Here is a 20,535-nt window from a genome sequence, read left to right as displayed (position 1 = left end):
AAGGGACCAAAGCTCTCCCTTTTCAAGGGACCAAAGCTCTCCCTTTTGTGTTTCATTCAAATCTTTCTGGTCCACAAAGGAAATCTGAATTTTCGGTCCACGTGCCATAGGATTCTGTACTGAGAGGTCAGTGTCCTTGGCCAATTTGTGTCCTGCCGAGTGGGATGGCCATTGTACAGCAGCAGCACTTGGGTCTGTTCCTGAAAATGATGACGGGCAGCCGCTCTCAGTGTGAGCCTGGCGGCGCTGTGCCCCCTAACCTCTAAAATATAGAGAAGTGTATTCAGTATTCTCAGCACATGGAATGAAACCCTTTTATTCAGTTACTGCGTGACCTGAGGACTGAGCGTGGCTTTCTGCGTGTCCTCCACCCTGGGGGGTGCCTCTCGTGGTGACGCTCGCCTGCTTGCCTGCAGTGTGTCTCATCAGCCTGTGTTTTTACAGATTGTTACGTCTGCGTCCACCGATCTTCAGGATTATACTTACTATTTTGTCCCAGCTCCCTGGCTGTCGGTGAAACTTCTGAGGTTGCTCCAGTGCTACCCACCCCCAGGTAACAGCCGCGCAGCGGGCCTCCCAGGGGCTGCTTCCGCCTCGCAGAGCTTCTGTTTGTCGTCCGTGGAAGTCCTTTACTGGCGCTGGTTCCTGCTCTGTGATCCTTCTGTGAAGGGCCTGCATCTTGGCTTTCCCAGAGCAGCCAGTAGAGAACTCACAATTCTGTTATGATTTGGGATTATCTCTGCTTTTATATAGTATCAGATCTGTGCAAGTTTTTGAAACAATCTTTTAAAATAAAACTTGAAACCATTAGAAACTTTGTATCCTAAATTGTTACTCTGTGTAACCTTAATATACACATCAAAAATATCTTATGTTTATGTTTTATTCTAAAATGTTACATTTGACTAGTATGGTAAGCATCTAGAAAGAGAATTTCTTGGTTGAAGAACATACATAAAAATTTTTGTCAGATGCTTCCAAATTGCCCTCCACAAAGATTGGTTTGTTGTTGTAACCTTTATATTTTAATCTGTTTTTCTACAGGATATTTCTTTGTTAAATTCAAGTAACTTTCTATGCTAAATGCCTTTTATACTGAAGTATGACTCGCAGACCCTGCAGCAGAGTCTGCATGTGGGAGGGGCTTCCCTCCCAGCCGCCCAGCTTCCCCCGGGGCCCAGCCGCTGCCTCATCCCTCCCTGCCTGGCCAGCCCAGGGCAGCCCGTCCTTCTTCTCCGCTGCAGCTGTCTTCTTCCTTCTGAGATCTGGGGCAGCACGGACTCACACCCAGACCCCTCCCCACTTGCCCATTTCAGGCTTGAGTTTCTGATTCTTTCTCGGCTGTTTCTGAAACATCCACCCCTCTCACTCTTGTGCTTCTCTGCTCAAACCCTCTGGGGTGGCTTCCTGGGGGCCCTGCTCTGCGTCTCACCTGCATGTGGCTCATAGGATGCCATCTCTCTCTTGAATGGCTAGTTTTGCAATGCTCTGGCTGTGTTGGTGGTTTTTTTTTTCTTTAAGATTTTATTTTTCCTTTTTCTCCCCAAAGCCCCCTGGTACATAGTTGTGTATTTTTAGTTGTGGGTCATTCTAGTTGTGGTATGTGGGATGCCGCCTCAGCATGGCTTGATGAGTGGTGCCATGGCTGTGCCCAGGATCCGAACCAGTGAAACCCTGGGCCGCCAAAGTGGAGCGTGAGAACTTAACCACTCAGCCACGGGGCCAGCCCCCTGTGTTGGTGGTTTTGACAGACAGGTTTTGCACAAGTTTTTTCTTTTTTTAAAAATTATTTTATTGAGGTCATATTGGCTTATAACATTGTGTAAATTTCAGGTGTACATTATTATATATCAGTTTCTGTATAGGCTGTCGTGTTTACCACCAATAGTCTAGTTTCCATCCAGCCCCTTTACTCCTTTCACTCTTCCCCCACCCCCTTCCCCTCTGGTAACCACTAATCTGTTCTCCTTATCTGTGTATTTGTCTATCTTGCACATATGAGTGAAATCATACCATGTTTGTCTTTCTTTGTCTGGCTTATTTTGCTTAGCTTAATGCCCTCAAGGTCCGTCCATGTTGTTACAAATGGCACAATTTTGTCTTTTTTTATGGCAGAGTAGTATCCCATTGTATATATATACACCAAATCTTCTTTATCCAATCATCAGTCGATGGGCACTTGGCTTGCTTCCACATCTTGGCTATTGTGAATAACGCTGCAATGAACATAGGGGTGCAAAAGTCTCTTTGAATTGTTGATTTCAAGTTCTTTGGGTAAATACCCAGTATGGAATAGCTGGATCATATGATATTTCTATTTTTAATTTTTTGAAGACTCTCCACTGTTTTCCACAGTGGCTGCACCGGTTTGCATTCCCTTGGGCAGTGTATGAGGGTTCGCTTTCTCCAGATCCTCTCCAACACGTGTTATTTCTTGTCTTGTTAATTACAGCCATTCTGATGGGTATGAGGTGATATCTCATTGTAGTGTTGATTTGCGTTTCCCTGATAGTGGTGTTGAACATCTTTTCATGTGCCTGTTGGCCATGATGTTCTGGTGTTTTTATTTTTTCTTATTCCTTTTTGGTCTGTTGTTTCTTTTCTTCTGATTTGAGTGGAACTTTAAAACTTTCCTTCTCCTTTTATTGCTTTTTATAACATTTTCTTTATTTCTATTGGTAATAGCAGGTGAAAAAAAATATTTTGCCCCCTTTTCCCTCAAATTTTTAGATCACGTATGTTGTCCATGTCTCTGAGATTTTTATTTTCTTTTGACTTATACAGTCTATGTCTCAGTAAATGTGTGGGATTTCCAGTCTAAATCTCAAAAATGTATGTTATTTGTATTAAAATGTACATGTAGTTACCCTGGCTATTAAGTCCTGTATTTTAAAAAGCCGTGCCGTGTGAATAGGGATGCGCACCAACTGTTTGGCGCCTGATTGTGAGATGACTGTCACAGTCAGGCCGCGTGGCGTGATGTCCTCAAGGCCCTGCAGCCGGGAGGACAGGGTGGGCTGTGGGGGAGCCCGGCCAACGGCTTTCTGTCTTGCCCAGAAGACCCTGCTGTGCGAGGCCGCCTGACCGAGTGCCTGGAGACGATTCTGAACAAAGCCCAAGAACCACCAAAGTCCAAAAAAGTCCAACATTCCAACGCCAAGAACGCTGTGCTGTTTGAGGCGATCAGCCTCATCATTCATCACGACAGGTGAGTCAGTGCTCGGTGGTGTTCTTCTTCTGTTGGCCTTCTTTTTCCTAAAGCAAGTTTGACGGTATGATCCTCTTAAACATATACTTGTACTCTTCTTGCTGACGTCAGGCCTGGCGGGGGATCTTGACTGTGTCCATCCCGCGAGCCCTGACGCGTTTCCTCCACCCTTCTCCTCACACAGGTGCGTGCTCCCTGTGTGACCCCTTTGCTCCTCTCCAGTGCTTCATGCTCTCTCTCTGGCTTCACAACTCCCATGGTGTTGGCTTTGCTGGCTGTGGTCTCACCTCCCCCAAGGGCCTCCCCTCTTTCTCCAGAGCATCCTGCTCCTGACCAGCTTCCCACAAGGTTGTACAAGAAGGATGGGGGTGTGCGCCCTGTGAGCTTTCCTGTGGCACAAAGCAGCACTCAGTGTTGGTCCGAGGTCACTAGGGGAAGTGGTAGAGATGACCATGTGTGTCAGTATAACATAGAGCCACAGGGCACGGGTGTCCTGGGACAGCAGGAGTCTGCTTCCTTGCCTTCTCCGCTCAGCTCCTGCAGTTGGACTTCCTGTATGTGGCCTTGCATGTGGTGCCATGTTTTAAATTCCTATTAGAGTGACACTGTGGCTCACAGGCAGGGCTGTGGGAGATGCCACCAGAATCCCACCAGCAGCAGGCTGCCGTGCACCGCGAGGTGCTGCAGGGAGCAGGCAGGCTGGGGCAGGTGTTCTCTCAGCCGTCTTCTACCTCTCTGCGTTTGGACAGTGTGGTTTCCCGTGACAAAACAGCCTTGGAGTACAGTGCAGCAGGTTTGGGAACTGTGAGAAACAACATTTCCGAGATTAGAGGAAGGCTTCTTATCTTTATTAAACATGTTTAAAGAACAACATCATCCTAGGGTCAAGGTAAAGAGCAAGAGATGTCACCTGCATTTCCTGGTGATTAGGGCTTAGACAGTCACTAACCTTTTTATATCTATGTCTATACGCGTATTTCTCAAGAGTCTTCTCATCCTTTGGGCTCTTGTTCGGCCATTTCCCAAGGCTGATTGCCTCTGGCTGAGATCACATTTCTGGCCACTACGTGACCTCTGAGAGCTTGTGCAGAGGCTCAGGAGTTGCCTGGTTTGTGAAGTGCCTGTGTCGTCATCAGCTCTTAGGAGTTGGTGGAATTCTGCAGATATGCTCAGAAAACCTCCAATGGGTATGTGAGGTGTTGATTTTCACTGTGGTAACGACCAGAGTGAATGTAACACTGACTTCAGGGTTGAAGTTTAAGGTTTTTATGTTTGGGAGGCCCCTGAAGTCTTCACTTCAGCAGCGTGATGACTATGAACATGACGTGGCGTTGCCATCTGCCCAGCTGACTTGCACTTGGCTCTGTAAGGCGCATGCAGAGGAACTCCCTCCCAAGCCAATTTTTCATCCGTGCAGTGAGCCAAACCTGCTCGTCCGTGCTTGTAACCAGCTGGGCCAGTTCCTGCAGCACCGGGAGACCAACCTGCGCTACCTGGCCCTGGAGAGCATGTGCACTCTGGCCAGCTCTGAGTTCTCCCACGAGGCGGTGAAGACGCACATCGAGACAGTCACCAATGCTCTGAAGGCAAGTGCTCCGCCTGTGGGGGTCCTTCATCACCCCGGGGAGTGCTGCCATTTGTCAAGTGCTGGCATTTCTGTCACCTGTGTTGCTTGCTTGTGGTGGGCACAGCAGCTGGGTGAGAGAGCCGTTGATGCGGGCCCAGGGTGGCTCAAGGCTGCTCGGCTTGGGCCCTGGAGTGGGCGTGGCCATGCTGCTGCTCCAAGTCCACGACGCTCCCTGCTCGGCCAGACGCACTGTGTTCTGGGCAATTCCATCTGTGAGATGGCCATCATAACGAGTAGTAATCTAATATAGAATCTAACACTGTGTCTTGCACATAGAGTCGTAACAAATATTTGAATTAATAGAAACAGTTCCTTTTGGCAGAAAGATGAAATAGTTTGTCCTTGTCTCCAAGAAAGCTTACGCTTTGCCAAAGAAAATTTGCTTTTTTCAAGGGATTAAAATTCCAGAGTTAGAAGAGTGATGTCGAGGTGATCTTTCCCTGTCGTGTGCCGTCACGAGCCTCCAGAACAGGCTCTGAGGCACATTCATCATGGTTGGACTTCACAGCGTCCGCTATGTTGTAGTTGTTAGCACAAGTGTGTTAGAAAACTGAAGGCTAGCGGGGAAGCTACAAAACCCATTGTTCTGGTCCCGGGCTTGTCGTTAAGAACAGGTCTGACTGTCCCTTCGTTTGTAACTCACATAACAACGTAACTTAAGTGTTTTCATGTAACTTAACACATTTCAGGTGCGTCTTTTGTGCGAGAGGCCACGCGAGGGTTTGGATTTAGCTTTTTGGTATTCTGAATTCTTCCTGGTCCTGGTTTTGGTGTCTGTTCCAGTCACTGCCTGTTCAGAAGGACTTGCCTTTGCTTTTGCACATTGCTCGGTCATTCACCAGCCCTTTTCAGGCTGTCCTATGCTGAGGGGCCGCTGGGGTCTTGTTCTGACACAGAAGCCGAGGATCAGGTCTGGGGGAGCCCAAGAGCTGGCACTGTGACAAGCTCCCAAGCGGCATGCTAGGTGCTGGCCTGTGACCAACACAAGAGTGGCCTCTGACCCATCCCCAGGGATGGCAGGCACTCCACCTCAGAGTTCAGCCAGCAGGTCGGAGCTGCCTGGCCCAAGTGCGAGAGCGAGGGGGAGCAGCGATTTGGCATGTGAGGGGCTCTGTGTGACTAGACTCTCTGTTGGGTTCCCTGGATTCAGATGGTGTGTGAGGAGAGCTCAGAGTGAGTGTTGAGACAGAGAGGGATACTGAGCTGGCTGGGTGGGGACTGTGGGAAAGCCAGCTGACCTTGGGCCTGTGCAGTGCGTGTATCGCAGTGGACAGCCACCGTCCAGCCTGCCCAGGCTTTGCTCACAGCTTCTCTGTGCCTCGTTCCCCCAGACGGAGCGGGACGTGAGTGTGCGGCAGCGGGCCGTGGACCTCCTCTACGCCATGTGCGACCGCAGCAATGCCCAGCAGATTGTGGCCGAGATGTTGAGCTACTTGGAGACAGCCGACTACTCCATTCGAGAGGAGATTGTGAGTTCTCATGGCCTTTGTGCTGTCACTGTCCGCGGATGCTTGTGAATCTCAGCCGAAGCGTTTCCTTGGTGTTTGTGATTCTGTCCACAGACTTAATTGAGAATCTGCTGGATGCTGGAAAAGATTCCTTTGCTTTAGCTTTTTAATCAGTGTTTTCGGTAGAGCCTTTCAGGCTTTCAAAATAACTAAACAGTCCCCCTGCTAGCAAGCTTTCCTGGCACTGTCGAGCCTTTCAGTGAAATACTTTTGTAGCTCAGTCTCCGAATGAGGCTTCAGTGGTCTGCGACTGAGGCGAGTGTGAATTCAGATTCCTGTGGGCAAAAGTCTGTGTCATTTTGAAGCTTTGAATTCATACTTATTTGGTTGGCATGATTTCCTTATCTCTCTCTGTTATGTCTTGGAAGGAAAGAGTCTGAGCCACCGTTTACAGTATGGTAGTCTTAGTTTATCATATTATTTTGTCATCTGCAAAATGTGTGCACATACCTAACAATTTGTCAAAGTTGAGCAAATGCTTTTTTACTGTGTGAGACACTGATCGTAATACAAAGTCTTAGGGCGCGGAGTTCCTGGTAGCCCGCGGACAGCAGGGAGGAGGGCCTGAGCTGTGTGTGTAACGCACGCAGGTCTGGTGCTGCTTTCTCCAAGGCGCCTTGAGCTCAGCGTGAGCTTGTGTTGTTATTTATAAGCTTATAACGCTTATTTTGTAACTGTTTCTTTTTTATATATATATATATATATTTTTTTTTTATTAATGTTATGATGGATTACAAGCTTGTGAAATTTCAGTTGTACATTTTTGTTAGTCATGTTGTGGGTACACCACTTCCCCCTCCGTACCCTCCCCCCACCCCCCCTTTTCCCTGGTAACCACCGATCAGATCTCCTTCTCAATATACTAATTTCCACCTATGAGTGGAGTCATATAGAGTTCGTCTTTCTCTGACTGACTTATTTCGCTTAACATAATGCCCTCGAGGTCCATCCACATTGTTGTGAATGGGCCAATTTCGTCTTTTTTTGTGGCTGAGTAGTATTCCATTGTGTATATATACCACATCTTCTTTATCCAATCATCAGTTTCTGGGCATGTAGGCTGGTTCCACATCTTGGCTATTGTAAATAATGCTGCGATGAACATAGGGGTGCAACGGACTCTTGAGATATCTGATATCAGGTTCTTAGGATAGATACCCAGTAATGGGATGGCTGGGTCATAGGGTATTTCTATTTTTAACTTTTTGAGAAATCTCCATACTGTTTTCCATAGTGGCTGTACCAGTTTGCATTCCCACCAACAGTGTATGAGGGTTCCTCTTTCTCCACAACCTCTCCAACATTTGTCGTTCTTGGTTTTGGATGTTTTTGCCAATCTAACGGGGGTAAGGTGATATCTTAGTGTAGTTTTGATTTGCATTTCCCTGATGATTAGCGATGATGAACATCTTTTCATGTGTCTATTGGCCATATTCATATCTTCTTTTGAGAAATGTCTGTTCATGTCCTCTGCCCATTTTTTGATCGGGTTGTTTGTTTTTTTGTTGTTAAGCAGTGTGAGTTCTTTGTATATTATGGAGATTAACCCTTTGTCGGATAAGTGGCTTGTAAATATTTTTTCCCAATTAGTGAGCTGTTTTTTTGTTTCAATTCTGTTTTCCCTTGCCTTGAAGAAGCTCTTTAGTCTGATGAAGTCCCATTTGTTTATTCTTTCTATTGTTTCCCTCAACTGAGGAGTTACAGTGTCCGAAAAGATTCTTTTGAAACTGATGTCAAAGAGTGTACTGCCTATATTCTCTTCCAAAAGACTTATTGTCTCAGGCCTAATCTTTAGGTCTTTGATCCATTTTGAGTTTATTTTGGTGTGTGGTGAAAAAGAATGGTCGATTTTCAATCTTTTGCATGTGGCTGTCCAGTTTTCCCAGCACCATTTGTTGAAGAGACTTTCTTTTCTCCATTGTAGGCCCTCTGCTCCTTTGTCGAAGATTAGCTGTCCATAGATGTGTGGTTTTATCTCTGGGCTTTCAATTCTGTTCCATTGATCTGTGGACCTGTTTTTGTACCAGTACCATGCTGTTTTGATCACTGTAGCTTTGTAGTATGTTTTGAAATCGGGGATTGTGATTCCGCCGGCTTTGCTTTTCTTGCTCAAGATTGCTTTAGCAATTCGTGGTCTTTTGTTCCCCCATATGAATTTTAGGATTGTTTGTTCAATTTCTGTGAAGAATGTTCTTGGGATTCTGATTGGGATAGCATTGAATCTGTATATTGCTTTAGGTAGTATGGACATTTTAACTATGTTTATTCTTCCAATCCATGTGCAAGGAATGTTTTTCCATCTCTTTATGTCATCGCCTATTTCTTTCAAGAAAGTCTTGTAGTTTTCATTGTATAGATCCTTCACTTCCTTGGTTAAGTTTATCCCAAGGTATTTTATTCTTTTCGTTGCGATTGTGAATGGGATAGAGTTCTTGAGTTCTTTTTCTGTTAGTTTATTGTTAGTGTATAGAAATGCTACTGATTTATGCACGTTAATTTTATACCCTGCTACTTTGCTGTAGTTGTTGATTATTTCTAATAGTTTTTCTGTGGATTCTTTGGGGTTTTCTATGTATAAGATCATGTCGTCTGCAAACAACGCGAGTTTTACTTCTTTGTTACCTATTTGGATTCCTTTTATTTTTTTTTCCTGCCGAATTGCTCTGGCCAGCACCTCCAGTACTATGTTGAATAGGAGTGGTGAAAGTGGGCATCCTTGTCTTGTTCCTGTCCTCAGAGGGATGGCTTTCAGCTTTTGTCCATTGAGTATGATGTTGGCTGTGGGTCTATCATATATGGCCTTTATTATGTTGAGGTACTTTCCTTCTATACGCATTTTACTGAGGGTTTTTATCATAAATGGGTGTTGGATCTTGTCGAATGCTTTCTCTGCGTCTATTGAGATGATCATGTGGTTTTTGTTTTTCATTTTGTTGATGTAGTGTATCACGTTGATTGACTTGCGGATGTTGAACCATCCCTGTGTCCCTGGTATAAATCCCACTTGATCATGGTGTATAATCTTTTTGATGTATTGCTGTAATCGGTTTGCCAAAATTTTGTTGAGGATTTTTGCATCTATGTTCATCAGTGATATCGGCCTGTAGTTCTCCTTCTTTGTGTTGTCCTTGTCAGGTTTGGGGATCAGAGTGATGTTGGCTTCATAGAATGTGTTAGGGAGTTCTTCATCTTTCTCAATTTTCTGGAGCAGTTTGAGGAGAATAGGTATTAAGTCTTCTTTGAATGTTTGGTAGAATTCTCCAGAGAAGCCGTCTGGTCCTGGACTCTTGTTTTTGGGGAGGTTTTTGATTACCGTTTCTATTTCCTTACTTGTGATTGGTCTATTCAGATTCTCCATTTCTTCCTGATTCACTTTGGGGAGATTGTATGAGTCTAGGAATTTGTCCATTTCTTCCAAGTTGTTCAATTTGTTGGCATATAGTTTTTCATAGTATTCTCTTATGATCTCTTGTATTTCATTGGTATCTGTTGTGATTTCTCCTCTGTCATTCCTGATTTTATTAATTTGCGCTTTCTCTCTTCTTTTCTTGGTGAGTCTGGCTAGGGGTTTGTCAATTTTGTTAATTCTTTCGAAGAACCAACTCTTTGTTTCATTGATCCTTTCTATTGTCTTTTTTGTTTCAATATCGTTTATTTCTGCTCTTATTTTTATTATTTCCCTCCTTCTACTGACTCTGGGCTTTGTTTGTTCTTCTTTTTCTAGTTCCGTTAGGTGTCGTTTGAGGTTGCTTACGTGAGCTTTTTCTTGTTTAGTGAGGTGAGCCTGTATTGCGATGAATTTCCCTCTTAGGACTGCTTTTGCTGCATCCCAAATGATTTGGTATGTCGTGTTCTCATTTTCATTTGTCTCCAGATAATATTTGATTTCTTCTTTAATTTCTTCAATGATCCATTGTTTGTTGAGAAGCGTGTTGTTTAGTCTCCACATTTTTGCACCTTTCTCTGCTTTTTTCTTGTAGTTGATTTCTAGTTTAATAGCGTTATGATCAGAAAAGATGCTTGATATTATTTCAACTCTCTTGTATTTATTGATGTTTGCTTTGGTTCCCAAAATATGGTCAATCCTTGAGAATGTTCCATGTGCACTTGAGAAGAATGTGTAACCTGCTGTTTTTGGATGAAGTGTTCTATATATATCTATTAAGTCCATCTGGTCTAATTTTTCATTTAATTCTATTATTTCCTTGTTGATTTTCTGTCTGGATGTTCTGTCCATTGGTGTTAATGGTGTGTTGAGGTCCCCTACTATTATTGTATTTTTGTTGATGTCTTCTTTTAGTTCTATTAAGAGTTGCTTTACAAATTTTGGTGCTCCTGTGTTGGGTGCGTATATATTTATAAGTGTTATGTCTTCTTGGTGGAGAGTCCCTTTTATCATTATCTACTGTCCCTCTTTATCTTTCTTTATCTGTTTTGCTCTGAAATCTACCTTGTCTGATATTAGTATAGCGACACCTGCTTTCTTTTGTTCATTATTAGCTTGGAGTATTGTTCTCCATCCCTTCACTCTGAGTCTGTGTTTGTCTTTGGGGCTGAGGTGTGTTTCCTGGAGGCAGCATATTGTTGGATCTTGTTCTTTGATCCATCCTGCCACTCTGTGTCTTTTGATTGGGGAGTTCAATCCATTTACATTTAGAGTGATTATTGAGACGTGGGGGCCTACCACTCCCATTTTGTGTCTTGTTTTCCGGTTTTCTTCAGTTTCCTTTGTTTCTCGTCCCATGGTTTAATCTGTTCTGATGTAGAGCTGCTACTCTCTGTTGTTGTCCTTCTACTTATCTCCTCTGCTCTTGGTTTTGTAGCCCCTTTCCTTTTTTGGATTTTTCAGGAATGAGGGTTTTCCTGAGGATTTCCTGAAGAGGAGGTTTTGTGGCAATGAGCTCCCTTAATTTTTGTTTATCTGGGAAAGTTTTTATTTCTCCATCGTATTTGAAGGATATTTTCGCTGGGTAGAGAATTCTCGGCTGTAGATTTTTGTCCTTCAGATTTTTGAATATATCATTCCACTCTCTTCTAGCCTGTAAAGTTTCTGCTGAGAAATCTGCTGATAGCCTGATGGGGGTTCCTTTGTAGGTTAGTTTCTTTTGCCTGGCTGTCCTTAATATTTTCTCCTTGTCGTTGACTTTTGCTAGCTTCACTACTATATGCCGTGGAGTTGGTCTTCTTGCATTGATAAAGTTTGGAGATCTATTGGCTTCTGTCACCTGAAGATCCATCTCCCTCACCAGATTTGGGAAGTTCTCAGCCATTATTTCTTTGAATAGGTTTTCTGCCCCTTTCTCCTTCTCTTCTCCCTCTGGTATACCTATAATCCTTACGTTGCATCTCCTAATTGTGTCTGATAATTCTCGGAGAGTTTCTTCATTTCTTTTAAGTCTTGCTTCTCTCTCCTCCTCTGCCTGCAACAATTCTATATTGCCATCTTCCAAATTGCTAATTCTTTCCTCCATATTATCGGCCCTACTGTTCAGAGCATCTAGATTTTTCTTAATCTCCTCTATTGTGTTCTTCATTTCCAATATTTCTGTTTGGTTCTTCTTTATCGTATCAAACTCTTTTGTGACATAGCTCCTGAACTCGTTGAGTTGTTGGTCAGAATTCTCTCTTAACTCATTGAGAATCTTAATGATGGCTGTTTTGAAGTCATCGTCATTTAGGTTATATATCTCATTTTCTTTGGGATTGTTTTCTGTGTATTTGTTGCTTTCTTTCTGTTCTGGAGATTTAATGTATTTTTTCATATTGCTTGATGTTGTTGATTTGTGCCTCCGCATGGAGATAGAGTTTAGTTGCTCCTTTCACTTGTTTCAGCTGCTGCGGTGGGAGGAGCAGCTGTTTATATTTCACCAACCAGGAACCCTGTCCGTAGTTGCTAACTGGGCCTGGGCCCCTCTTCGTAGCCACAGTGGCCCTTTGGATTCCCTCCTCTGCCGTGGGGGCCGTCACAGGGGGGCTTCAGGCTGCAGGTGCCTACTGTTGCAGCCCACCTAGATGTGTTCTCTCCTTGGGGTCTGCAACGGTGTTATGGGCTTTTCCAGCGGCCAGGGGTGGGATCACTTATATTTGTCGCTCCGTTGCTGTCGGCACCCACCAAATCTCACTTGTCCTCTATGGGTCGCAGGAGAGCTATTGGCTTCTTCTGCAGTCTGTGGTTAGTACACCTAGCTATGCTGCTTTTGCCCTGGGGTCTTCCAGCCTTGTGGCTGGCGGCTGGGTGCCTTCTACTGGTGCTGTGCAGAGGCTTTCCCTAAGGCTGCTGTGAGCCTGTAGGGTTTCCCCCTAGTCTACTAAGCTGGGTCTCTGGAACTCTCTCCAGCCCCAGTCCTCTCCGAGATCTCTGGCAATCCCTAGCCCCACGGGGCGGGCAACGGCAGCTGGGGGTCGCCCCGCCCTCTGGGATTCTCTCCGGGCCTCTCCCGGAGCCGTGAATGCTCAGCGTGGCCCCTCTGCTAATGGCAGACAGAGAGTTTTGTCTGCTGCCCGGGCGGAGCTCCGGCGCTTCCCCTCCGGGTCGCAGAACCGGCCTTTGAAAGTTCCCCCCGCCCCGGTCCTCTCCGAGATCTCTGGCAATCCCTAGTCCCACGGGGTGGGCAACGGCAGCTGGGGGTCGCCCCGCCCTCAGGGCTTCTCTCCGGGCCTCTGCCGGAGCTGTGAATGCTGGGCGTGGCCCCTCTGCTAACGGCAGACAGAGAGTTTTGTCTGCTGCCCGGGCGGAGCTCCGGCGCTTCCCCTCCGGGTCGCAGAACCGGCCTTTGAAAATTCCCCCGGCCCCGGTCCTCTCCGAGATCTCCGGCAATCCCTAGTCCCACGGGGCGGGCAACGGCAGCTGGGAGATCTCCGTGCCCTCCGTGTCTCTCTCTGGGACCCTCCGGGCGCCCCGAGCACCAGGCTGGGTCTCCCCGCCAATGGCGGGGAGAGACTCTCCCCGCGGGTTCAGGTGTGCAACTCCAAAGTTTCCCTCTGCGTTTAGGAGTAATTGCAGGGGTTTTAGGTAGGGTTCTGGTCACCTGTTTCCACCGTTGCTCCTCTGTTGTGTTCTCGCTCCTGCCCTAGATGTGTGTGGATCCTCTGGGGGCGTCCGTTGGAAGAAAGCCGCTTGCGGGTACTAGGCTGCCCGTCGGGGTCGGAGAGTTTTCACCTATTTCCACATCCTCCCGGAGGAAAGTCCATCCGCCTTCCGATGTATAGTCGCGTGGGTGTCTCAGACGTCCTGAGATGCTGTCTGGATATCCTTTGTCAAGCGATAAGTGTCCAAATAATTGTAGACTCGAAGGGCGAGAGACAAAGAGGACTACTCACGGCGCCATCTTGGCTCTTCCTCTGTGCTCTGTTTGTAACTGTTTCTTATTTGTCTTTCTGGGGAGCAAAGTGCAGCTCCTTGGACATTTTGTAGGGCGAGTGTCCAGTGTGGGAGCTAGCCATGAGTGACTTTCAAGATTGCCCCTGGGCTAGTGTTTGGTTTGAGAACTAAAGGCCAGGAGCTTCTGAGCATGTATGGCTGTGCACGTGGTCAGACTCTCAGGTTTATTGGAGATCATTTCTTGAATGGCTGTGGCCACTGTGGCCAGGCTGGGGGCCAATACTGGCCCTTCAGTGCTGAGCAGCATGTGCTTAATTACCACATGGCTGTGTTTTAGTGGAAGTGCCAGGCTGCCCTAGTGCAGAAGTCAAGGAAGGCTTCTTAGAGGAAGTGAGTCTTGAGCTGAACTGTTGACCAGCCAGGAAAGAGGGCTGGGGAGGCTAGGATGGTGAGGACATGTGGGTGAGATAGGAGGAGTAGGGGAGGGTGAGAGCATGTGGGGGAGACGGGGAGTTGGGGAGACAGGGTATAGGGGAGAATGGGGCAGGGCCAGTTGTCTCTGGGCAGGAAACTCCAAGAGCAGGTGCTGAGGAGAGGTGAGTTCAGTGTGAGATGGGCTGGGGGTCATGTTTGGAGTGTGGTCAGGCAGTGGGGCCTGGTCCGGATGCTGTAGGCAGTGGGCTGACTCTGAGAATGTCCTTCCTCATTGCTGCTCTGGGTGTCCTGAGCAGAGACAGAAGGGGTGTGTTCCTCAGAGTAATTGTATAGGTTTTTAAGGTCTTGAGTGTTAGCTCCATGTTGGCTCTTATTCCCTTTTAAATGACAAGTGACAATCCTCAGTCAGTTTTAATCATATGAAGAGTAAAACAGACACTCTTAGTCCCAGGGTAAGTGTTCTGTCCAGCCATCTGTCCAGCCATGCGTGTCAGCAGGTGTCCTGCAGTCGTGCTGGCTGCTGGGCATCCACACTTGGACATGCTGCATGCCCTGCCCACAGGGAGCCTTTCTGTCCATGAGGAGGACAGCAGACCTGCTTGTCGTGTGGGTGAGGGTGGATAGAGGCAGGGCCCTGGATCCTGGGGGGCCTCGGGGAGGCATCTGTGTCACCGGGCACTGGAGTGACTTCTGCAGGAGGTGGCAGTGAACTTGTTAGGAGAGGATGAAGGCACAGAGGTTACTGGGGAGCAAAAGCGGGGTGGCTCAGCAAGGTGGAAGCAGGGTATGCACAGCGAGGGCAGAGGCAGTGGGGAGGCTAGCCAGTGTAGTTGTGAGGGGCCTGAGCGCACAGCTGTAGAGCTCTGAGCTCGAAGGATTTTAAGCCCAGGGCAGTGAATGACGTTCTGTGGTCATTATGGAGAGTTGATTTGAAGGCCAGAGGGTGGGCAGAGCAGATGGATGGTGGTCTGGGCTCCAGCAGGGGCTCTGGGGCACAGTTGGGAGGGTAAAGGAGTGGAAGGTGTGTTGTGACAGTGGCAGTGCCCACACGATGGGGGGGCAGCTGATGCTATTTGGGGCAGAAATAGAAAAAGGTGTCTCCAGGAAGTTGAGGGGTCTGGTTTTGGACAGCCCTGTGCAGTTGGTGCTTGGCAGTGAATGTGGCCGCAGAGCCCTCTGGGGTACATGGAGGGTAAGTGAGCGCGAGGGGTCTCTTCATGGAGAGTAGAGGGGAGACTGCTGGGACAGGCCAGCCAGAGCAGGAGACCCAGAGAGTGATGCTGCTCCACGGGCAGGGAGGAGCTGCACCCGGGCTGTCTCAGCTGTAGTTGGGACTGCGGTTGCCAAGGCTCCTCATGCCTTCTTCAGCTGTGCCCTGTCTCTCCTTTGTTTTCCTGGACTGTGTCCTTTTGTGTCTATTCCTGGAGGGCGGTTTGGCTTTCCTCAGTTAAATCTGCAAATCTTGAACTTTCTGGTCTCCTTTGAAAATCTGGTGGAAGCTTCCCACACACCCGAGCTTTGGTGCATGCATTTGGTCCTTTTGAAGCCTTGGCGTTGATGCTGGGCAGTAGCTTGCCCCTGCTGTTGCAGGGCCTGCAGGCACCTGCCCTGAGTGGCTGTCCTCTGCAGGTGCTGAAGGTCGCCATCTTGGCGGAGAAGTATGCTGTGGACTACACGTGGTACGTGGACACCATCCTGAACCTGATCCGGATTGCCGGTGACTACGTGAGCGAAGAGGTGTGGTACCGCGTCATTCAGATTGTCATCAACCGGGATGACGTGCAGGGCTATGCTGCCAAGACGGTGTTCGAGGTACGGTCCAGCTCGTCTCCCTCTGAGTGAAGATGCAGGCTTCCGGTGGTTGTTGCTGACTGCCCTTCTTTCTCCTGTCGGCTCTTCTTGGAGGCAATGGGTTTTAACATCTTATTTTGATAGTACTGCTAGTACCTCTGCTTGAGTCTTTGTTCCTTCCCACTCTGATTTCCACAGCACTCACCACGGGTAAGATACTCTCCGCTCTCAAGAGGCTACCTGAGCAAACTGCCCAGGGTCGTGCCTTGAGCTTGCCTCCATGTGCACGAGAACACACCTGAGGTCTGCCACGGTGGGATTCTCCGTTTCCATCAGCAGGGGGGCAAGTGACCCCAGGAGGATGCCAATGTGCACCTGCCCCACCTGGGGCCTAAATGTCAGCTTTTAGGTGTGCAGCTTTCATTCCAGGGCTGCATTGGCCACGCCTCTGCCTCTGGGGCTCCCCTGCTACTGACACATCTGGTGAAGTAGCTGGGAGGGAAGAAAGGGACAGGTGCTAAGATCAGGAGGGTCTCTAGGAAGCTTTGGGGAAGCTTGCACTAGCATGAAAATAGGCTCCACAGGAAAGTGATCTGAGTTCTCTTTACTTCTGGCACATCACCACAACTTAGCTACTTTCCTTGAAGTCAGATGCCTCCCAACTTCGTCTGCCTGGAGCTGTGCTGACCTCGGCCTTGAGCCCTTGTGCATCTGGCTCAGCACGCTCGCTGTTTCACAGGCTCTTCAGGCCCCGGCGTGCCATGAGAACCTGGTCAAAGTGGGCGGCTACATCCTGGGGGAGTTTGGAAACTTGATAGCTGGGGACCCGAGATCCAGGTAAGAGACCCTTTGGAGTCAGGTGAGCATTGCGTTCTGATGCTGGGCTTGCGCCTCCTGGTTCTTATCCTGACAGTCTGAGGAGAGGTTGGCAAATGTCCTCATGTGCCATCAGAGCAGTCCAGAGCAAGACCACTTCCACTCTGGATTGACATCTTTTTATTTTCCTCCATGCTGTACAGAAAACAGGGATTCAAGTTGAAAATAAAGAGATTGGTCGATAGCTAACATTATTCAAAGAGGAGATTTGTGCTGGGTCTGGAGTTGGAAATGCATGCCTCACTGGACATCCTTCCCCTTTATGAGAGTGCTTCTGGTTTAGTGTGGGGTTGATTTCCCTGAGTCACTCCTCGCTCACCTTCCCCCTCCTGCTGAGACACTTGGGGGGGCCAAGGCTCAGAGGATGCAGGGACGGGGCCGAGTGTGTGGCGCTTGTGAAATGAGGAGGTAATGTTTTGCTCACACCCTGTCTCTGCTCTCCTTACCCGTCACAGTCCTCTCATCCAGTTCAACCTGCTGCACTCCAAGTTCCACCTGTGCAGTGTCCCCACCAGGGCACTCCTCTTATCCACCTACATCAAGTTTGTGAACCTCTTTCCTGAGGTGAAGACCACCATTCAGGATGTACTGCGCAGCGACAGCCAGCTGAAGAACGCTGATGTGGAGCTGCAGCAGCGGGCCGTGGAGTACCTGCGGCTCAGCACCGTTGCCAGCACTGACATCCTGGTAGGCCACAGGCTGCTGTGCCCACCCCTCACAGCAGTGTTTCTTGTCTGGGGGCCAAAAGCTGCAGGCTTAGAGCTGTGCTGACCCTGGGCTGGTTTCCCACCAGGCAACTGTCCTGGAGGAGATGCCCCCGTTTCCAGAGCGCGAGTCCTCCATCCTGGCCAAGCTCAAGAAGAAGAAGGGCCCGAGCACGGTGACAGACCTGGAGGAAGCCAAGCGGGAGAGGAGCGCCGACATCAATGGGGGCCCTGAGCCTGCCCCGGCCAGCGCCAGTGCCACGGTGGGGCCCTTCCTGATGGCAGTGCCCTGCATGAGCTCTGGGGTGCCCAGTCCCCGAGGTTTGGGACTAGCAGAGCATTTGCCTGTTGGGGAGAATTTTCTGTTAAATATAAAAGTGTGTGCCAAGAGCCTAGCAGTGGCACCAAGCCTGAGGCCTTCCCCTCCCCTTCACCTGGGACCCCCAGAAACTCTTCTTATCCAGTTGGCTGGCCTCAGCAGACGCCTGTGTTCTGTCTTCTAGACTCTTTCAGACTCCAGAATCCAGTCTTGGGTCCAGAGTCAGCTCCTAGATCCTCTCTATTTTGACTTTTGTTTTAGAAAATGTGGTCACTCACCTCTTTTTCAGGACTGCCTCCAGCTGCTCTGTATTTGTTTAAGGACCCACTTCAGACAGTTTTTAGAGGTTTTCAGTAGTGAGTTGGATTAGAGCAAATTTCCCTTTTGTATATGACATGGTGAGAATATTTGTGTATAAATGAAAACTTCTTTTGAAGGACTGTGCACTTTCTGCTTGTCCAGATGAAAGGAAGCCTGGAGAGCCTTGTTTCCTCCTCACGGTGCTTGCCCAGTGAGTGATGTGCATAATGCCACTTATACCTCCCTAGTGGCCTTTGTGAAGATGAGCTTCAGAGGTGGCATATGTCTATATGCAGACAGACCAGGGCCTCGGTGGTTTCTTTGTTGAATGTGCTTATGTCTGAGCCCAGGCGTTCCTTGGCAGGGTCCCCTCGGCCTGACCCCATGTCTGCTTGCGTGCCCTGGTTGATCATGTGTCGCACCCCTCAAGCCGAGGACACTAGGCATGCCATGAGCCCTGACTTGGGGTCCTCTTGTGGTTAGGACCCCTCTCCTGAGCCCTGATGCTTTCTCTCCAGGTGTCCTCCCTAGTCTGGACCGTCTGCTGCATTTTTGTCTGATCCCTGCTCGTGGTGCTTGGCAGCTTGAATTTCATGGTAAACTGGTTTTGGAGTGAATGATAAGTGCGTGCTTTCTCTCCAGTGATCATCATCCCTTGGTGCCTGAGTAATTTAGTGGGGTTGGCTTTTCAGACCCCATGCCTTTGAACTCGTCCCGTGGGCATAGAGTGGACCTGGGGCCTGAAGGCAGTGACTGGCTTCCCTCTCAGGCTGACACTCGCTTGTGAAGAGGTCACGAAGGTCATCCTAGTGCCAGAGATTTTGTTGGTAGGTTAGATTAGCAAAGCTACGTGATTTCTGGAGATAGTGTGTGTGCATGTTTATTTATGAACTGGTGTTACACCAGATAAGGGGCCTTCCTGTGGCGCTGGGGGCAGCCGCTCCTCTGCCGGCGTCATTGCAGTGAGTGAGTGCTCCAGGTGGCAGCTCTGCCCTGTGCAGAGGAGGCAGCGGTGTCTGAAGGAAGTCGCACACTGTGTGAGGCAGGGTGTGCAGGGCTCCCTCATGGCCACGTCCCAGGGGAGACTGCAGTGGCTTGTCTGCACCCCTGAAGGCAGCTCAGGTGCCCTCCTTCCTCCCTAGCAGCTCTTACCGTGAATGTGCTGACGTGAGTGCAGGCAATGGGTTTTACTGTCTCATTTTGATAGTTGTCGTTGGTCTCTCTTACTTGATTTGTCTTGAGATGTGCACATACGCCAGGCCTTTTGGCCACACCCGGGTTTGCCCAGCTACACCCAGGATGTCGCTGGGCCTGGGATCCAGGCTCTGGCGTTCGGCTGAGTGGCTTAGCTGCAATCCAGTGGAACCTTCCTAACCCTGGATGTGAGCAGTGAGCTCCACTTTGAAAAGGCAGGTGAGGGTTAAACGGAACCAGAGCCAGGTTTAACATTTCTGTGAGGCATGTTCTCGGCAGGGGAGGGCGGGCGAGGAGGGAGGCCCCCTTCCGGGTGAGTCGAACACATCTCTACCTGTAGGCTGTGAGCTTTCTTGACTGTAGGTGGCCCTGGCGTGTGTGTGCTTAGGGAGTAGGTGTTCCTTGTGAGCCGATGGCCACCCTTCTGAATCGAGAGCCTACAGTGCTGTGGATAGCAGTGTGATGTTGTGAGGTCTCAGTTGTCCTCAGTGCTCACATGGCTGAGGGTCTGATCAGAGAGGCCCTCTCCATGGGGGAAAGACCTTGATGGGGGCTGGGGAGTTGAGAACATGAGAAGCAGGACAGAAAAGGAGAGAGTCCCTCCTGACTGGAATCCCCCTCACGTCTTCCTGTTCCAGCCTCGGACGGGAGCCCCGCCTCGGAATGGTATTGAGATGTGTAGATTTTACATGAAAACCAGTGGTGCCTTTTACTTTGGTGTAATGTTGGCCAGAATGTCTTTGATTTAGGGTCACAGATGATGTCAGCAGATTTTTTTCTCTGCAACAGTCTGCTCTCCTCGCATTCACAGTCCAAGGGCCTGGGTGCTTCTGTACCTGCGGCTCCTGGTTGCGTGTCTGCGCACCTCAAGGGTCTCTGTTGGTACCAGGGCTGCCTCTGGTGGATGTTTGGAGAATGCCTGGTCCTCCTGGAGTGAACCTTCAGGCTGGTGGAGGAGCCTGGAGCCGTCCTGCTGTAGCCTTTTTTTTTTTTTTTTAATTTTTATTGAGGTAATGATAGGTTACGATCTTGTGAAATTTCAGTTGTACATTGTTTGTCAGTCATGTTGTAGGTGCATCCCTTCACCCTTTGTGCCCACCCCATACCCCACCTTTCCCCTGGTAGCCACTAATCTGTTCTCTTTGTCTGTGTTTTTAAATTCCTCATATGAGTGGAGTCATACAGAGATTGTCTCTCTCTATCTGGCTTATTTCACTTAATGTAATTCCCTTAAGGTCCATCCATGTTGTTG

At 48.6% G+C, this 20,535-nt stretch overlaps 1 protein-coding gene across 3 annotated transcripts in view; it reads left to right on the top strand.

Annotated features, from left to right (window-relative positions):
• The window catches only part of AP2A2 (adaptor related protein complex 2 subunit alpha 2), a 96,819-nt gene that overhangs the window by 58,412 nt on the left and 17,872 nt on the right, over positions 1 to 20,535 (top strand). For 2 of the 3 annotated variants that reach the window (XM_046643285.1, XM_046643288.1), the window contains 8 exons: positions 445 to 553; positions 3,058 to 3,208; positions 4,626 to 4,794; positions 6,167 to 6,304; positions 15,729 to 15,911; positions 16,630 to 16,727; positions 17,222 to 17,453; positions 17,560 to 17,733. In XM_046643285.1, the coding sequence (XP_046499241.1) occupies positions 445 to 553; positions 3,058 to 3,208; positions 4,626 to 4,794; positions 6,167 to 6,304; positions 15,729 to 15,911; positions 16,630 to 16,727; positions 17,222 to 17,453; positions 17,560 to 17,733 (1,254 nt within the window). The remainder of the gene's footprint in view (positions 1 to 444; positions 554 to 3,057; positions 3,209 to 4,625; positions 4,795 to 6,166; positions 6,305 to 15,728; positions 15,912 to 16,629; positions 16,728 to 17,221; positions 17,454 to 17,559; positions 17,734 to 20,535) is intronic. The other variant, XM_046643286.1, reaches the window with a different exon arrangement.

This window comes from Equus quagga, chromosome 17, assembly GCF_021613505.1.
Source record: "Equus quagga isolate Etosha38 chromosome 17, UCLA_HA_Equagga_1.0, whole genome shotgun sequence".
NCBI classification, from domain to species: domain Eukaryota; kingdom Metazoa; phylum Chordata; class Mammalia; order Perissodactyla; family Equidae; genus Equus; species Equus quagga.
The sequence above is the reverse complement of the archived record's forward strand: the minus strand, read 5'-3'. Positions and strand labels throughout refer to the sequence as shown.